The sequence below is a fragment of the Impatiens glandulifera genome, chromosome 9 (assembly GCF_907164915.1).
Source record: "Impatiens glandulifera chromosome 9, dImpGla2.1, whole genome shotgun sequence".
NCBI lineage: Eukaryota > Viridiplantae > Streptophyta > Magnoliopsida > Ericales > Balsaminaceae > Impatiens > Impatiens glandulifera.
The window spans coordinates 22,363,786-22,382,369 of NC_061870.1; the positions used below are offsets into that span (position 1 = coordinate 22,363,786).

The window sequence follows — 18,584 nt, forward strand, 5'->3', positions numbered from 1 at the left end:
TAAAATATTAAATAATAAAAAATATTTTACAATAATAATTATTGTTAATAATATGAACTTATTCTAATAAATAAGAAAAAGGAAAATTATATATATATATATATTAAATAATTTTCTTTTATAAATAGAATTTTATTATAATCGTATTACAATTTTTTATTAATTTTTTTATTCAAATATATAATATTTTATTTAATATTATGAATTTATCATAAAAAAAATTATATATTTTAAATAATAATACTACAGATAGAATTATATATTTTAAAATGGTAAATTGTATTAAAATGTATTACATTATATATATATATATATATAGTATATTAAATTATTATTTATTTTTTAAATATTTATTCTAAGTATAATTTCATTTTTATAGTTATAAAAAGATTATATATATATATATATATTAAAATTATTATTTTAAAATGTTTTATTATTTATTATTTTAATTATAAATTTTAATCCTGGTTAGTACTTAGTAGTTTATTTTCTTTAAATGTCATGTAGAGAAGAGACAAAATGACATGGCAATTAAAAATAATTTAGAATATTTTGGCATGGATTGATTCCTTCCTGCTAAAACAAATTAAAATAATGAATTTTAAAATATCAATTAATCAGATTTTCATATATCAAAGATTGACAATAAATTACCCTTATGATGGAGGAGGGGATACCCAATTGAACTAGGCCTCATATCAAACACGTATGTAGATTTGTATTTCATTTAGTAATAATAATAATGTTATCATGTGCAGGTGTGGTAAAATGGAGGCAACTAAATGATGACTGTGTAATTACTCAACTTGTCCATCATTTATTTCTTTATTTATTATTGCTTCATACACTTTTATATATATATATACATAAAAGTGACTCCCTTCAGATTCAATCATCAGTCAGTCTACTACTATGGGTTCTACTTCATTGTTATCTCTTCCTCTCAACAACAACAACAGGTCAAAGCCTCCCGCCGTCACAATCATCTTCATCTCTCTCATCCTCTCCGTCGCCGGAGCTTTTTCTTTTCTCTTATTCTCATCTTCTTCTTCCTCTTCCTCCATCCATACACACTCCAAACTCGCCCGTCCACTCACTAAACTGACTCACCCAGTCGTGATTCTAATTTCCTCAGATGGTTTCCGATTTGGATATCAGTACAAGACCTCAACTCCCAACATTCACCGTTTAATCAATAACGGAACTGAAGCTATCCAAGGTTTGATTCCAGTCTTTCCAACCCTAACATTTCCAAATCACTATTCTATCGTAACTGGTTTATACCCATCTTTTCATGGAATCATCAACAACCACTTCATCGATCCCCAAAATGGCGACACTTTCACCATGGCTAGCCACGAATCCAAATGGTGGCTAGGTCAGCCTCTATGGGAAACTGTCACTAACCATGGCTTAAAAGCCGCAACCTATTTCTGGCCTGGTTCTGAAGTTAAAAAAGGTTCTTGGAACTGCCCTAAGAATTTCTGCATGCCCTATAATGGATCTGTACCGTTTGAAGATAGGGTTGATACTGTATTACAATATTTCGATTTACCGAGTAAGGAAATTCCAGTGTTCATGACACTCTACTTTGAAGACCCTGATCATCAGGGTCATCAAGTTGGTCCTGACGATCCCTTAATAACAGAATCCGTCGCTAGAATCGACAGCTTGATTGGAAGATTAATCGACGGTCTCGAGAAGAGAGGAGTGTTTGAGGAAGTCACTGTGATCATGGTGGGTGATCATGGAATGGTGGGAACTTGCGATAAGAAGTTGATATTTCTACAAGATTTGGCCAAATGGATCCAGATTCCACAAGATTGGATCCACTCTTACAGTCCAGTGCTCGCGATTCGACCTTCGACGGGTCATGACCCGTCGGATGTCGTGGCTAAGATGAACGAAGGGCTGAGATCAGGTCAAGTTAACAATGGGAAGTACTTGAAAATGTATCTTAAAGAGGATCTTCCTAGCAGGCTTCAATATTCGGCGAGCGAAAGAATTCCCCCGATAATAGGATTGGTGGATGAGGGGTTTAAGGTGGAGACGAAGAACACGAAGAAACAGGAATGTGGAGGAGCACATGGATATGATAATGCTTTCTTCTCCATGAGGACCATCTTTATTGCTCATGGTCCTCAGATTGCCAAGGGGAGAAAGGTTGAATCTTTTGAAAATGTTGAGATTTATAATTTGGTCACTTCTATTCTGAATATAGAAGGAGCTCCTAACAATGGAACTGAATCCTTTCCTAACTCCATTCTATTGCCTACTTAGGCTCTTCTACTAGCAACATTTTCAGATTAATGTCTTTTTTTTTCAAGCAAGTGTTGTTTGCTTATTTTCATCAATGAATGTTTCCATTCAACATGTTTATCTAGCAAACTTTCAATTTCTGGAACTGTTTGGATCCCGATACAGTTATGCCCTAATTAATAACCCTAATAAACTCACCTACAAACAGTTTCGCATGTTTAAAAGAGCAAACATATAAGCATTACCCTATTAATGATAAGAGTACAAAATCTTTCAGAATACTAAGGTTTTTAAATTAAGTGATGAAAGCCGAGCCTTCTCTTATTTCAATCTTTTACTGAAAATGGGAAAGAATGTAAGATTTTACCATCCTATTATGATCTTTCACTTTGTAGGTGGCGGCCATGGTACCCCTGCCATTACAGCCTCGATTTCGTGTGTTTCCCTTGGCACCTTTGTCATGTTAACACAACCGTCTGAAGTAACATACTGTTAAACAAAAAACGCAAATTCATTTTTTAAGCATGCATGAAAGTGGGGTTGGTAATCAAGATAATGAAAAACAATACTTACCAAGTCACTCTCAATTCTAACTCCACCAAACCCCTCAAATCTCTTAATCTCTTCGCAGTTAATGAACTTTGAAATGGTTGGATTTTTCATGGCTGGACCAAGCAAAGCATCTATGAAGTAGCAACCCGGCTCCACTGTTATCACCTACAGTTACAAGAATTCATGATCAAATCATGAATATTCAAGTATATATTATGAAAGAGGAATCTTGTTCATACCATTCCTTCTTCAAGTTCTCTACTTGTACGCAAAGACTTTAAGCCCGAATCAGTGGGTCTTTCTACACCCTGAATGTAATTAAGATTGAAGCAATTCAATCCACGATATTGAAGATCACAATGTTAAGAGTCGGATAGAAATTGTTAAATCATGACAACCTTTAGATAGCCCCCAGGATCATGGGTATCAATTCCAAGGAAATGGCCAAGACCATGTGGCATGAAAACTGCACCCAATCGCTTTGACATCATGTCATCAACATCACTACAGTTAAGAAGACTTGTTGTAATAAACCTCAAATGTATAATAATTTTAGCATCAGAAGAAGACATGAGATGTTGTACCCTAAAAGGAGGCTCCCTTTCTTCAGTGCCTCAAGGATAACTCTCTCAGCTAATCTGTGTAATGCAAATGATAAATTTAGAATTTTGAATCAAGTAGAACTGCAAGGGCATGATGCTAATTCTTACTGCATACAAAAGCATTATTTTGAGCCTATTTAAAACTCCTAATTTGTCACAATGTACAAAATGGATGTGATTTTTTTTGTTTTGAAGTAAAGAGTTTTTGGATCATGATCTAGATTATTTTTTGGATCATGATCCAGGTTATAAAGTAAAAATGTTTGCTTTCTCTATATCACTGTGATTTTTAGCAAGCATAGTAAATGTAGATTTTTCTAAATCATGTTCTTAAATAATAATATAAATTAAGCAGACCAAAACAGATATAGTAAACTGAAAGGTGGCATAGAGAAAGGAAAACTATCTCCGTCTTACTTGTGCATATTTACCCAGTTTGTTCCAGGCTTCATGGAAGCTATGACAGCATTGTGTGCATCCAGTACAGCCTACAAAGATGCCAAATAATTATTATAACAAAATGCCAACAGTTCAACATAACATGCAATTAGAGATTCAAAACTGTGTGATTTCATTTCACAGGTAAGAAATACTGACATTATATATGAGACTTTGATCACTAGTGAATCTTCCATTTACCTGCATGAAATGTTATTTTCACATCAGAAATCTGCACGATAAAATAACTGACAAGCAGTCTAGCTGTGCCCAGTACATCATGCTCCCATCATACAATTCAAATTAAAGGACCATTTTAGATGGAACTGAACTCAAGTCTTAGGGTGCATTTTGAATATTGAATTTGAAGTGCCGAATTAGTTAAGTTTTTGAAGAATAAATGTCCTCTTACCCAAATAACCTACATCAAACAAGATTTCTTGGAAATAACCACTTGGTTATTCAAATAACCCTAGATCAGACAAGGCCCCAGAGATCCAATTCTTTCATGGTATATGTGGAATTTTGAGAAGTGATAGAGGAGAAAGCTATTTTGAATAGAAAGAAAACAGACAAACTTATAGGCAGACAGCTTGAAGTTAACAAACCAGACCAGTATATTCCAATTCCTACAAAGCTGGGATTTGGAGATAAGGAGGAAATCCCTGAATATTAGGTATTCCCTCATATAGGAAAAACATAGGATACATTAGTTAACTACTTTCTAGCTCGCTAATCTGTTTATGGAATATTTATATGGTAGTTTCTATTACATAAAATGCAGAAGCTTTCTCCCAGAAGAAAAAACGTATTCCCAAAACTTTCAAATCTTTCACCTGGAAATAAGTTGGTCAGATATAGAGCAAACAAGTTTCCAAAAACATAAAAACACTTGTTTTCTCTAGTCTAAAGGTAGCAAAGTGAAAGGGGAATATTCCTAAAAAGTAGTATGCAGACTATAAACTACCCAATCATTCCTTCTCATCCTTGGTTCTTAGTAAGATTATATATTTTACAAAATCATCTATATAACTGCAAATCTATCTAAATCAGTTATAATATGGAATACACAGAAACTAAAAAATCTATGCATTAAGGGACAGATATTACATACCGGGAATGAACAAGTTATGTCAGACCCATAAAAATGATATTCAGCTCCCATATCTAGAAGAGACATATCTCCATCATTCAAGGTCTGCATAGAAAACAATGAAACATACTAAAATAATCCCTGAGTTTGGTGCAAACAGAACAAAAAAAATACGGAAGAAAGGTTGTCATTTGTCAATAAGAAAACAAAAGTCGAAAGAGTCTATTCCATTTGGTTTTAATATGCAAAAAATGTGTGTCTGCACGAAAGTTCAATGGCAGTTCCAGTAATCTGAAGGCCACAAAAAATGGCAACCAACAATGTCTTTGTTCTAGATTAAGTCAAAAGAAAATTCCTTGTAATCTTTTTACTACACAGTACACACATTGCCAAACATTGAGATAAAATACAACAAAACAATCCTTAAATTAAAAAATAGCATATGGATGAAGGAAACAAAGAACACTTTGCAAACATTGCTTGATTATGGTGGGATGGTAATTGATCCTCACTAGCAATGTTATATCTCTCCAACCAAAAAATGGAGTTCAACTAGAAACTGAGAATATGTACCTTATCATTTGGAGCAGCTGCATGACCATAGTGAAGAACGGAACTGCCAAAATAGATTAACAGAAATGAATAACTGTCAATAGCAACCATGTGCGGAGAAATTTAACAACCAAACCACAAAGACTATGTTCAACTTTATGAGATCATACATTGAAACAGACAAATTAGTAGGCATAGAAGTTGCAAAATGTAAACAATTTAGCGAAAGGCCAGTGATATATATAACATTCCATTTGTTCAAAATAGTAATGCCATCAATAATAACCAGATGAAGATGCATTATGCATAAACAAATTCCCAATTTGAAAACAGGGAATATAGGAAATCATACCTATTGTCACCAGTAGCACAAATGCATGTGTATGAACAATGCCTACATCCACCGTACATGTAAGTGTGATGTAAGAATATGCTCTCCAACTGATACTCTTTCATGCCCACTTTAGTTTCTCGCATAACCTGCGTAAATGAAAATTAAACATACGGTTAACTACAATAGAATGGAATTAAATAAAAATAAAACCACCAATCTCAATAGCAAATGCATGTCATATAAATTGTACTTGATGCTAAATAACTACTTCAGTTATTTGAAAGCCATGAGTTAGTTGAGTGGCATAATCAAGTTGCAGCTAGCAATGGAACATGTAAACATGTTTTATATCGTTGCCTGTTAGATTAGAATCCGACGGGCTTGGACAGAACATGGATAAAAGTGATACTGGTTAGTCATAGGATAATGACAAGTATACTATGCATCCAATCTAGTCATTTTCATCTCCTATTAAGATACTGGTTAACACTATGAACACATGGAGTGCTTTTTTTAAAGGACACACATGGAGTACTTTATTTCTATAGTTTACTATATATCTTACATATTGAATCAGATTTATCTCTTTCCTAAGATATCTCTTATCTCCTATCCAAAAATACAACTAGTTTACAACCATCAATCCTCTCAGACAAATGCCACCTTGAAAAAATGGGGGGGAAATCTGGTGGAAATGTTATCCAGATGGGAGTAACCAGTAATCTGAATCTAGTCTCTCTTAAGAAAAAAATCTGGGATCAGAAAATAATGCTTGTACTGAAGGAAAATCATAATCCTTAAATATTACTGTTATTAGACAAATTCAGCTGAGTTTGATTACTTCATTTCACAGCTTAAAAGACAAAGAAGAGCATCCTAATTTTTATATTGATATTCAACTGCACCATTTTCCTGAGAAACTTAAGAAGCATTAAGAAATTTATGTGACAATGCTGACCTTAACATGTGCTTCAGAGCTTATGTCGTTGGCAAACTGGATTAGAGCAAGCTCCATTTCTGACTTGGAGACACGGCACTCAGTTAAAATAGGATGCAATGTTGTCATATCTGTTTTGAATTTTTCAATCCCCTGAGAAAGAATATATTCAGGATTACGAGATTTACAACTATAAACAATTTTGGACATGCAGAAATTGATTTCATATTTTTTAAACAATTCTTTAACTTATCAAATGTAAAAGAAATATAAGGAAGAGACGATTTTGAGAGTGCATGTTACAAAATAATCAGAAAGTCCCAAGCTAAAGAAACAAAAAGACCTAGGTAATTATTATTTTTTATACTTTGATATCCTTGCATTAAAAAAAATATTATCAATTGAACCAAGAACCTATTGCATGGATGCAGAAAGAAAATACTCCTACATACTTGATGCAAGCTTTGCGAATTTATTAAGACCTAGGAGATCAAATTAGGACAAACCTCAAAGTCAGCTGGCTTCGAGAAATTATTGCTGTCAGTGTTGAGTCCATGCAGAAGAAACAATGAAGGTCTGTCTGACCCCTGATGTTGATCATGCAAAGTTCTTGCGATCTCATCAGTGTAGAAAACCTTGTCAACCATGTATGTTTCCTGCAGAGGACATCAATATAAAAATGTAATTATGTTGTTTCTCATTATGTAACAGACTTGTAACTACAGATGCATGGTCACCTTTAAGTAGGCTAATGGCTTTATTTCTCCTAGCCAAACAGCGTATTCCGCAGGTAGCCTTGGAGCAAATAATATAGACTCCCCAGTTGCCACATCCTTCGAGAAAGTATAAAAGTAATCATATTAATTCAAATCTTAAGAAAACAAATGGAATCAGTGTGGGTTCCATTTCCATCAAGTTCATTGGCTTATTCATTACCTCTTACAGGTTTATTCATCATTTATCCCATCTAATGCATTATTAGTTGATCAAAATGCATGACGTTAAAAAAGGAACAGTAACTAAATAGTCAAATGAAATGTGAAACTGTTGTAATATTATAGCAAATGTTCAATAAATGTGTGAAAACACAGATCCAAAGAAGCCAAACACGGGAAAAGGTTGTTTTAAATCTACAACTCTTGAAAACAAATAAAATGCCATGAAGGCTTGAGATGAAAGCTCCATGTTCTTGATGGCATTTAATTCTATCTCAACAAGAAGATTTTTATCATTTTTATCATGAATTACCAAATATTTAAGACCAACATTTCTTCACTAGAGAATATAATCAGAGAAATGAAACTTACAATAGCTCCATAAAAGTCAGGCTCCTTCACCCCAAACAAGTAAGCAAAATAACTCTCTTGCCTGCAAATGAACAAATCCTATATTAACTATTACATTATATTTGATCGCCACTAAAGTTCAATAGAAAATCAGAATGCCAGCAAACTAGAGCCTCAAGAAGGAACTACAACACAAGGAAGAAACTAATTCAGCATAAAAAACTTCACATAATAATTGTTTCAACATCCATATATATATATACATACTGTATTGATGTTTCCTCACAATTTACTACACAGGTAGTAATTACCTGAAGAGTTCAGCGTGATCCGTGCAGTACCGAGTACGCTCCTCGCCTCCCTGTTAGAACAGAGTAGAGTTGAAACAAATTTGAAAATCCGCGATCGCGTGGCGGAAGAGTGGACTAACGAGGAGAGAAGCAATCTGAATTACCTGGAGAATAACGAATCCTTCAACCGAACGAGATGATTTTGTAAGGTGCTCCCGTAAAGCATTGACGAGTTTCTCTCTGTTGAGTTTATGAAGTTCCATTGGAACTTGAGGAGGAGAGAGAAGCGACGGAGGAGGAGAAGCCATGGCTTCTCTGTGTTCGCCTGAGAAATCGAGTGTAGTCTGTATATATATCAGATTTCTGCATTTGCTCTTAGTTTACTTTTTTTTTTTTTCATAAACTCTAAAGCCCAATTCAACATGAGAGAAACTTCTACTATTTCAACTTACTATGGGCTTTGTGTGATCTAGATTCTAGGTTTATTGGTAAAATTTTTGTTTATGGCTAAATACAAATTGTTCTAATTTTTTATATTAAATTATGTTTTTTTTTTTCAAATTTTAAAATAAAATAAGTTATAATTTGAATAAACTGATGAAATAAATGTCATAGAAATCTAATATGCAATATTTGCATGATTTACATGAGAGGTATAATTAAAGTTAAACAAGGAAAATCTATTAAAATTACGATTTCAGAGAAGATAACGAGTCTGATTTTAAGTAAATTCTTAAATAGGTTAACTTTGATTTTAAGATTTTATATATGTTGATAGTAATACAATCATTTATATATGATCACAAAACATGTTACTTGATAGTAACTTTTGTGACAAGTTTTTCAACTTTCACGATAAACATATATGTTGATAGTACCACGGTCATTTATATAAGATTGCACTACATTTCACTTTTTAGTAACTCACGTGAGCAAGTTTATCAACTTTCATGTAAATCTATCTTTTGATAGTACAACGATCATTTATACACAATCGCTCAAAATATTAATTGTTAGTAACTTCGTGGAATTTTTACCAACTTTCACGATAAACTCTATTGGCCAATAGGTACTCACAATCATTTGTATATGATCGTTCGAGCACGTTACTTATTGGTAACTCATTTGAGCAAGTTTGTCAATTTTTACGTAAGCCTATCTATTGATAGTACTACAATCATTTACACATTATCGTTTTAAATGTTATCTGTTAGTAACTCACATGAATAAATTTATTAAACTTTCATGTCCATTTGACATTAACTCTAATCATTTGGATATGATCATCTCAATAAACATTAACCAAATACTATCGGCCAATAGTCATAAAAATACATTTGACACGAATAATTTGTCGATATTCACGTCTAAATCAAGATAAAAGTTGACTTCACAACAATATGTATGGTCATTCATGCACCATCATCCTAAAAACTTTGTAGATACTTTGTTAAGATCTATTTGAAGCTCACAACCGACCTTGGGCAGCTATAAATAGCCCCTGAGTAATTCTGAAGGCAAAGAATCGACTATCCACCTTCAAATCGAAGAAAATCAAAATTTTGCCATTTAAGCTTGAAACTTTCGTATTATTCGGAAAAAAAATTGAGGCCTTAAAATTTGGATATGAGCATCTCAAAAACTTCCCTAATGATTAAGGAGTGTTCTCCAATCCTTGGTAAGGTTTCAATCACCCTCTAATTCATATTTATAGTTTGAATTTGAAATTTTTATATTTCAAATTGCATAAACTTGAATGCTTGCTATTTATGGTGTTTTATGGTTAGATATTGATCATAGAATTATTTATGAACTTTCTGGATAGGCTAGACGCTAGAGACAATCAATCAACCTAAAATAGAAAAATCCAAATTTAAATTAAAAAAACATATTTGTTGTTTTTGGGCTAATTCTCTTGAATCACAGCCCAGAAAGCTTCTCAACATGATTATAATCATATTGGGCAATTGTTTGGATCATGTTTGATCAAAATTAAAAAATTTAAAATAATTGAAATTTTTGAGTTCTTGATTTAGTCAAAACAAATAACCAGTGCTCTTGTTTTGGTATCAATGAAGTATATGAGATATAATGAAGCTATTGAATAACTTCTTTCTCCTCAAAACAACTTTAGAATCAAAAATTGAAATTTTGATCACAAACTGTTTTGAGCGATTTGATCATCATCCAGGTTGATTGATACCTTGAGATGATGATCAACATGTCTTGGGAGTTTTGTGAAGCTACCCAAACTCTTGGATTAAAAAATCCAAGTTAAAAAAAAGAATTTAAAAAAAAATGAACTTTGGAGTTCTTGAGGACCAATGCTTGTTAGCCTAGGACCGAATGATCCGACTGAGGATTTCGACAAGACCGAGATATCCGACCGATGTTCTTAAGCTAGGACCGAGATATCCGTCCGATGTTCTTGAGCTAGGACCGAGAGCCCCGACCGATATTCTTGAGCTATGACCGAGAGATTCGACCAAGGATTTTATTTTAGGACCGAGAGGTTCAACTTAGCCTAGAGATAGCCCAAGACCGGTAGGTTTATACACCCAGACTGATGAACTTAACCCATGGCTAACATTGGACCGATGGGCACACCCAGACCAGAAATCTCAGCCAATGACCGAGAGTCCTTAGCACTTAGATTGAGGAACTTTAGCACTCTGACCGAAGATCCTGAGCCTCGACCCAGACCGAGGGTTTTTAGACCCCGACCCATAAAAACGGACCCAAGACCTAGGGCTCCGGTCCTAAGGCATGTTTGGTTCAACTTTTCAAAACTTAAAATTATTTTTTGTAAGTTTGGACCCTCAACCCATTTTCTAAAAATCTCGAAAATTTAGAAAATGATTTCAATTTTTTTGGGATATTTCTAAAAGGCCTGTTTGGTGTTTATTTCTAAACTCTAACACCCTTAAAAATGACTGATAATCTTCAAGTATAATCCTCCATAGTTATCATCAGCAACAAATACCAACATTTAAATATTAACATTTCAATATTTTAAATAACGCTAAACTTTGAAGCATGACTAAGACCGGAAGAATAATTGGTTAAAACTCAAACGTTATACAACCGATTTTCATAAACAACTTTATAAGTAGAGATTGTTTTTTAAACGAGTACGGAGGATGAAGCGCGAAAACCTTTTCTCGAGTATCACCAAACTACAAACCAAAAGAAAACTCTTGCCAATACGTTTGTATACGTATGCCAACTTTTATTGATTTTCAAAAATCAATTGGGACTCTGTTTCAAAATAAATAATCTTTTAAATTAATTATATTTAATTAATTTAAACTAAATGATTTAAAAATAATAATAAAATTGTGATTTGATTACCTAAATCTCCGGATTATTTAAAATTGAACCCCGGAATTAATTATTCAAAATTAATTTTAAAAAATTATCAGGAATAATTAAAATCATGTAAATTTAATGTTTTACTTTAAAAGAAAATTCTTAACACGTAAACTGATGCAGAAATTCTAAAATCTGAAGTTTTTCTGTAAAATCGATACAAAGGATTTTTCAAAATTACAATTATTGCTTATAAAAAAAAAAGAAGTATATTGTTTTTTAAAATATATTATTAAATATAAAAATTAAAATTAAAAAAAAAAGTGTTCAATAAAATTAATTTTAAATGGTTGAAAAAATATATATATAGTTAATTATCAAATATTACTTTTTAGAAGTTAATTAAGATATATTTCATACTTATTTAAGAATATAAGGAACAAAAACAGAAGCTATAACCATTAGTGTAAATTTTAATAATTGCTTCTATAAAATTTAAGAAATAATTGTTATTTTTTTCTTAAATTTTGTATTAATTTTTAAATTATTCCTTAAAATACATAATATGATTTTTGCTTTATATACTGTCAATAAATCTAAAATATATCTCTTATTTAACTTTAGTTAAATTTACTTTTTTTATTCAAATATTCTGTTTCTATTTTTTAAATTCAATAAAAAAAAACTATTTAATACTCAATTTGATATTTTTAAAAATATATATAAATATTTGTTTGTCATACAATAATATTATAAATTAAATCTTAAATATTTATAAATTATTTAAAATATGTTAAAAATTAAAAATTAAATATTAAATAAATAAATTATTTGAATTTTAATATATATATATTATATTTATTTATATAGTGTAATTGGAGAAACGCAAATCAGTTGATCTGAGGAGGGCTAAACCACACTGAGAAAGATAATACTTCAGAGTTGGTAAGGACAACTAAAATGGTCAAGAAGTTTCAAAACAATATAATGAGAAATAAAATTAACAAATTTAACTAAATAGAAAAAGAGTAGAACATGAAATGTTCAAAATGAAAAGTTCAAAATGAAATTAACTAATCGACAGATCCGATAGAAATAAAAGTCCGTTATCCTTAGATCTAGTAATAAAAATTGATAAGAAAAAAAAAATTATAAGATTTGATCTCATAACCAAATAACCAAATAAAAATTTTAAGTTTGTATTTTGAACTATTAAGCTAACATTTTATGTTTAAAAGACCATAAATTTATTTAAATATTATATATATTTTATTAAATAGGTTGCCCTAACCCGATGGTTTGTCGGACTTATCCCAATACCAACCTTGCTAACCGAATATAGGAGTCAAACTATTTGAAATCTAATTAAAAATATGATATCTTTATACATGTTGATTTTGACTTGAGAACATTGTGATTTCTATAATATTTTCAATTTGTTTGTCATAGAGGTGGTATATTTTAATAATTCTTTTTTATATTTTTAAATTTTATTTGCTTAATCTATGCTTATTTATCTAGTTTTTTTTGTTTAAGTTGTTTCAATACATGACATAACTTGGTATATATTTAGTTCAATAATTTATCGATGATCATTTTGATTTTTATAATACCTTAATCAATAAGTTAAAAAATATTCTCACTATTTCAAATAGATTAGATGATAGAGAAGTGTGATAATTTTAAAGCAACTTTAAATATAATCTAAAGAAATAAAAATGAATAAGGGATTACTCTTACTTATATTTTTTTGGGAAAAATTACTCTTACTTTTACTTAGTTTGTATTTGGTTTTCTTTCCTTAACTACAACATAAAATGGGATTAAGTTATCTTATCTTTTAGTGGATAAATAAAAAATATTTATATTTCTTCTTAAAAGGAGACTTTTTGAAGATCTATCCCTTTAAAAATATGATGTGGAAAATATGGATTGAAATATAGAAAGATTCTTAAGGACAACAAAATCTAAAAGATGTCTCTATTAAAGAATAATATTCCATATTTTATAAACTGGAATGAATTTAATTGTCATAACAATTTCAATCACTCCCTTTCCTTCTATATATATATATATATATATATATATAAAACTCAAAATAATAAAAAAAAAAACATAAAAGGTATTCTTTAAAATATGCTTATTTCACAAATGGTCAATAAAAAAAATCTAAAATGTATTGTGTCGTTAAATTAAAAAAAATATCTTTAGTTCGGATATGCTCGTTACATGTAATTCCAACATTTTTGTGAGGATTCTTATAAGTAATTTATATATTTTTTTGCTATTTTTAAGTTATCTCATATTTAAGTATGTTTGTAATATACATATATTTTTTTTTGATAATTGACTTGTTAAAAATACTTTCTTATAAAATTTAATATAATTGAAATTTTTTAAAATAAATAAATAAATGAAATTAAGTAATATTAAAGGATGTTAATCATATGTACTTTATTTAGAAAAAGTATTATATATAGTAGACTAGTAGTAATCTAAGTATAGAATTAAATATAATTTGGAAATGATACTCAACATTTTTTTAAAGAGAATATATATAATAAATAGATAGCAAAAATTATAGAATAATAAATTTCTTTATCAAATGGATAAGCTCTATTTTAAATCCTTTTTTTATAAATAGGACACCACTTTAGATAACACCGTAATTCAATATATCAAAATCATTTTTACCCATTCAATCTATGGAAATTGAGCTATCAAAGGTTGCAGTTTCTTCAGCTCATGGTGAAGACTCACCATATTTTGCAGGATGGAAAGCTTATGATGAAAACCCTTATGATGAAGTTCACAACCCATCAGGCATCATTCAAATGGGCTTAGCTGAAAATCAGGTGAGCTTTTACGGTGAAAAATGTAAGAACTTGTTCGGTGAAAAATCAGACGAGATCTCGGCGATAATTCTCGGTATATTTTCCTAGTGAAAAATGTTTGAGCTTATTAAATAAAAAGGTATTTATTATTTTAGTTTGATAAATTGAGTTATGTGATGGATGAATAGATGTTTAATTATGGTTTGATTTTAAAAAAAAAATCAAACAAAGAAGTCTTAGAATATATAAGTAAATAAATATTATTTTTCTAAATATCATAATCACCTTTATGTGTGATTTTTTTAAAAAAAAAATTAAGTATCATTCATTTTAAATTGTTAAGTTTATAAACTCTAACCGATCAAGTTAAGTTTTTTTTATTTGTAACATTAAACTATAAACTATCCAACTTTCGGTACTAACTCGAGTCGGGTTTTGGGATTAAAATGTATATAATTATTTATAAATCAATCATGGGTAGGTTTCATTTGACATGGTGGAAGAGTACTTGGAAGAACACTCAGAACAAGCTCTATTGGGGAAGAAAAATAAAAGGTCTTCCTTTAGAGAGAATGCCTTATTTCAAGACTACCATGGATTACTATCTTTTAGAAAGGTATATCCTTAATTACTACATGTTTCTCTTTTGAATTAAAAGAAAGCTTGTATTTATAAATAAAATAACTAGCTAAATATTGTTTGTTTTCGTTAATACTCTAATTAACATGTTACTTTAGGCTATGGCAAGTTTTATGGAGCAAATTAGAGGCGGAAAGGCAAAATTCAACCCGGAGAGGATTGTTTTAACGGCTGGTGTGACGGCTGCAAACGAGTTGTTGACTTTTATCTTAACCAATCCCGGCGATGCTTTGCTTGTCCCCACACCTTATTATCCTGGGTAATTTTATTTTGTAGCGCAAAAGTTGTATAAGTGTATAAATTATTACAATTATTCCCTAGTATTGTGTTTTTTAAATGGTATATGTTTAGACCTTAATAAATGAAACAATCTACTTTTGTGGGTGACTCTATGCTTATGCATAGATTGGAGCAATAGTCTAAATACATAAAAATGAAATACTCACAAAAGTTTACTAACCTGTTTTAATTTTGTTAATTTTCTTACTTTTAGATTGGATAGAGATTTGCGATGGAGAACAGGTGCGAAAATCATACCAATACATTGCGAAAGTTCGAACGGTTACCAAGTAACTCCCAAAACCATGGAAGTTGCATACCAAAATGCACAATCCATGAACATGAAAGTGAGAGGGGTGCTCATAACAAATCCCTCCAACCCTTTAGGGGTAACTATCCCTCGCTCCACCCTTGAGGAAATCTTCAATTTTGTTATCCAAAAGAACATCCATCTCGTCTCGGACGAAATCTACTCAGGATCTGTGTTTTCTTCGTCTGATTTTGTTAGCATAGCCGAGATCTTGGTATCCAAAAATTACAAAGAAGCTGAGAGAGTTCACATAGTCTATAGTCTCTCAAAAGACCTCGGACTCCCAGGGTTTAGGGTCGGGACTATATACTCGTACAACGACAAAGTTGTGACCATCGCTAGAAGAATGTCTAGTTTCTCTCTTATCTCCTCTCAAACACAACATTTACTCGCATGCATGTTGTTGGACGAGAATTTTACGGAGAAGTATATAAGAGTGAACCGCGAAAGATTGTTAAAGAGACAACAACTTATGGTAAACGGATTGAGGGAGTACGGAATAGAGTGTTTGGAAGGGAATGCATGTTTGTTTTCTTGGATGAACTTGAGCCCGTTTCTTGAGGAACCTACTATGGAAAGCGAATTGGTTCTTTGGAATTCAATAGTAAATGAGGTGAAGTTGAATATTTCTCCGGGCTCGTCTTGCCATTGCGTGGAGCCAGGATGGTTTAGAATTTGTTTTGCCAATATGAGCGAAAAGACACTTGAAGTTGCACTCGAAAGGATTGGTGACTTCATACTTAAAAGGAGGGCAAATAAGTAATTTTAGTGATCGATATGCTGAGTAATTTTTTTTTTCATTTGAAAGAAAAAGGGCATGGACCTGTTTGCTTTAGGAGATGATTATTATTTTATTTTAGATAGTCATTCATGTAAATCCATTTAGGAAATGGGTTAGCCCTCTATAATATGTTGTTTGAATTCTATTATTTATTTATATTTACTAAAATTCAAGGCTTAAATGGTGAATAATTTGTATTTTATTTTTTTAAAGTGACTGTTTTATTTCTTTTAAGTTGAGCTAGAATTATGAAAGGAAATGATTAAGTTGAGTAGTTTTCTACGATCCTTGATAAGATTCCAATCACCCTTTATTCATATTTATAGTTTGAATTTAAATTATTTTTTATTTCAAATTGCATAAATTTGTATGATTGCTCTTTATGGTGTTTTATGGTTGGATGTTGATCTTAGAATCATTTATGAACTTTCTAGATAGGTTAGAGACAATCAATCAACCTAAAACAGGAAAACCAAAATTAAATTTTAAAAATCAAAAAAATATATTTATTATTCTTGAGCTAATTCTCTTGAATCACATCCCAAAAACTTCTCAACATAATTGTACTCATGTTGGACAACTGTTTGGATCATATTTGATCCATCCCGATTATGTTTGATTAAAATAAAAAATTTTAAAATAATTAAAAAATTTGAGTTCTTGATTTGGTCAAAACGAACCACTAGTGTTTTTGTTTTAGTACCAACCAAGTATGTGAGATATAAGGAAGTTATTGGATAACTTCTTTCTCCTCAAAACAGTTTTAGAATCAAAAATAGAATTTTTGATCACAAACTGTTTTTAACGATTTGATCATCCAAGTTGATTGATACCTTGAGATGATGAATAACATGTTTCTGGGAGTTTTGTGAAGCTACCCAAGCTCTTTGATTAAAAAAATCCAAGTTAAAAATACGAATTTAAAAAAAAAGAACTTTGGTGTTCTTAAGGGCCGAATGATCCGACCAAGGATCCTTGGTCCGAACCGAAACCAAAGACCGAGGATTTCGATAGGACTGAGAGATCCGCTCGATGTTCTTGAGCTATGACCGAGAGCTTTGACTGATGTTCTTGAGCTAGGACCGAGAGATCCAACCGAGGTTTTAGTCTAGGATCGAGAGGTTCAACCTAGGATCAAAGATCCCCGAAACTAGGACCGATAAACTTAGTTTAGATCTAGCCCAAGACCGGTGGGTTTATACACCCAGACCGATGAACTAAACCCATGGCTAACACTTGACCGATGGGTTTATACACTCAGACCGGTAGTCTCAGCCAATGACCGAGAGGCTCCTCGACCCATACCAAGTGTTTTTAGACTCCAACCCATAAAAACGGACCCAAGGCCTAGGGCTCCGGTCCTAAGGCATGTTTGGTTTAACTTTTCAAAACTCAAAATTATTTTTTTAATTTTAGACCCTTAACCCATTTTTTAAAAATCCTGGAAAATTAAAAAATGATTTCAATTTTTTTTTTTGGATATTTCCATGAAAATATTTTTTCTAAGGCTTGTTTGGTTCTTATTTCTAAACTCTAACACCCTTAAAAATGGTTAATAATCTTCAGGTATAATCCTCCCTAGTTATCATTAGCAACAAATACCCGCATTTAAATATTAATGTTTCAATATTTTAAATAACGCTAAAACTTTGAAGCATGACTAAGACCGAAAGAATAGTTGGTTCAAACTCAAACATTATACAACCGATTTTCAAAAATAACTTTATAAGTAGAGATCATTTTTTAAACGAGTACAAAGGATGAAGCACGAAAGCTCTTTCTCGGGTATCACCAAACTACGAATTAAAAGAAAACTCTGGTCAATACGTTTGTGTACGTAAGTTAACTTTTATTGATTTTCAAAAATCAATTACGACTCTATTTTAAAATAAATAATCTTTTAAACTAAATGATTTTAAAAAAATCATATTGTGATTTGATTACCTAAATTCCCGGATTATTTAAAATTGAACTTCGAAATTAATTTTAAAAAGTTGTTAGGAATAATTAAAATGTTTTAAAAATAATGTTTTAAACTAAATGATTTAAAGAAAATTCTTGACACACAAACTGATATTGAAATTCT

General features: G+C 31.1%; 3 protein-coding genes across 3 annotated transcripts; 2 read left to right on the top strand and 1 right to left on the bottom strand.

The window, feature by feature from the left end:
* Positions 1-879: 879 nt before the first annotated feature.
* Positions 880-2,374, top strand: LOC124913791 (ectonucleotide pyrophosphatase/phosphodiesterase family member 3-like). The gene has a single exon (XM_047454206.1). It carries the CDS (start codon positions 916-918, stop codon positions 2,281-2,283), a length of 1,368 nt encoding a protein of 455 aa, XP_047310162.1. The 5' UTR covers positions 880-915; the 3' UTR covers positions 2,284-2,374.
* Positions 2,375-2,477: 103 nt separating this feature from the next.
* LOC124913790 (xaa-Pro dipeptidase) lies at positions 2,478-8,699 on the bottom strand. The gene is made up of 16 exons (XM_047454205.1): positions 8,511-8,699; positions 8,368-8,417; positions 8,078-8,138; positions 7,508-7,603; positions 7,277-7,426; positions 6,792-6,923; positions 5,852-5,979; positions 5,521-5,563; positions 4,969-5,052; positions 4,014-4,055; positions 3,834-3,904; positions 3,399-3,452; positions 3,213-3,318; positions 3,054-3,122; positions 2,836-2,979; positions 2,478-2,751 (listed from the first exon to the last, which is right to left on the bottom strand). The coding sequence occupies exons 1-16, from the start codon at positions 8,652-8,654 to the stop codon at positions 2,647-2,649; spliced, it is 1,479 nt and encodes a 492-aa protein (XP_047310161.1). The 5' UTR covers positions 8,655-8,699; the 3' UTR covers positions 2,478-2,646.
* A 5,652-nt stretch (positions 8,700-14,351) lies between these two features.
* Positions 14,352-16,480, top strand: LOC124916022 (1-aminocyclopropane-1-carboxylate synthase 7-like). Its single transcript, XM_047456759.1, has 4 exons — positions 14,352-14,510; positions 14,971-15,105; positions 15,227-15,387; positions 15,622-16,480. The coding sequence occupies exons 1-4, from the start codon at positions 14,361-14,363 to the stop codon at positions 16,478-16,480; spliced, it is 1,305 nt and encodes a 434-aa protein (XP_047312715.1). The 5' UTR covers positions 14,352-14,360.
* Positions 16,481-18,584: the final 2,104 nt, after the last annotated feature.

What these genes read in the sequence shown, in the direction of transcription:
- LOC124913791 (XM_047454206.1), top strand. Translation starts at nt 916, where the DNA reads ATGGGTTCTACTTCATTGTTATCTCTTCCTCTCAACAACAACAACAGG.
- LOC124913790 (XM_047454205.1), bottom strand. Translation starts at nt 8,654, where the DNA reads ATGGCTTCTCCTCCTCCGTCGCTTCTCTCTCCTCCTCAAGTTCCAATG. An exon ending in CGAAGCCAGCTGACTTTGAG is followed by an intron (nt 6,924 to 7,276) that starts GTTTGTCCTAAT and finishes ATTCTTTCTCAG; the next exon opens with GGGATTGAAAAATTCAAAAC. An exon ending in ATCAAAGTCTCATATATAAT is followed by an intron (nt 3,905 to 4,013) that starts GTCAGTATTTCT and finishes GCATCTTTGTAG; the next exon opens with GCTGTACTGGATGCACACAA.
- LOC124916022 (XM_047456759.1), top strand. Translation starts at nt 14,361, where the DNA reads ATGGAAATTGAGCTATCAAAGGTTGCAGTTTCTTCAGCTCATGGTGAA. An exon ending in TGGGCTTAGCTGAAAATCAG is followed by an intron (nt 14,511 to 14,970) that starts GTGAGCTTTTAC and finishes AATCATGGGTAG; the next exon opens with GTTTCATTTGACATGGTGGA. An exon ending in GATTACTATCTTTTAGAAAG is followed by an intron (nt 15,106 to 15,226) that starts GTATATCCTTAA and finishes ATGTTACTTTAG; the next exon opens with GCTATGGCAAGTTTTATGGA.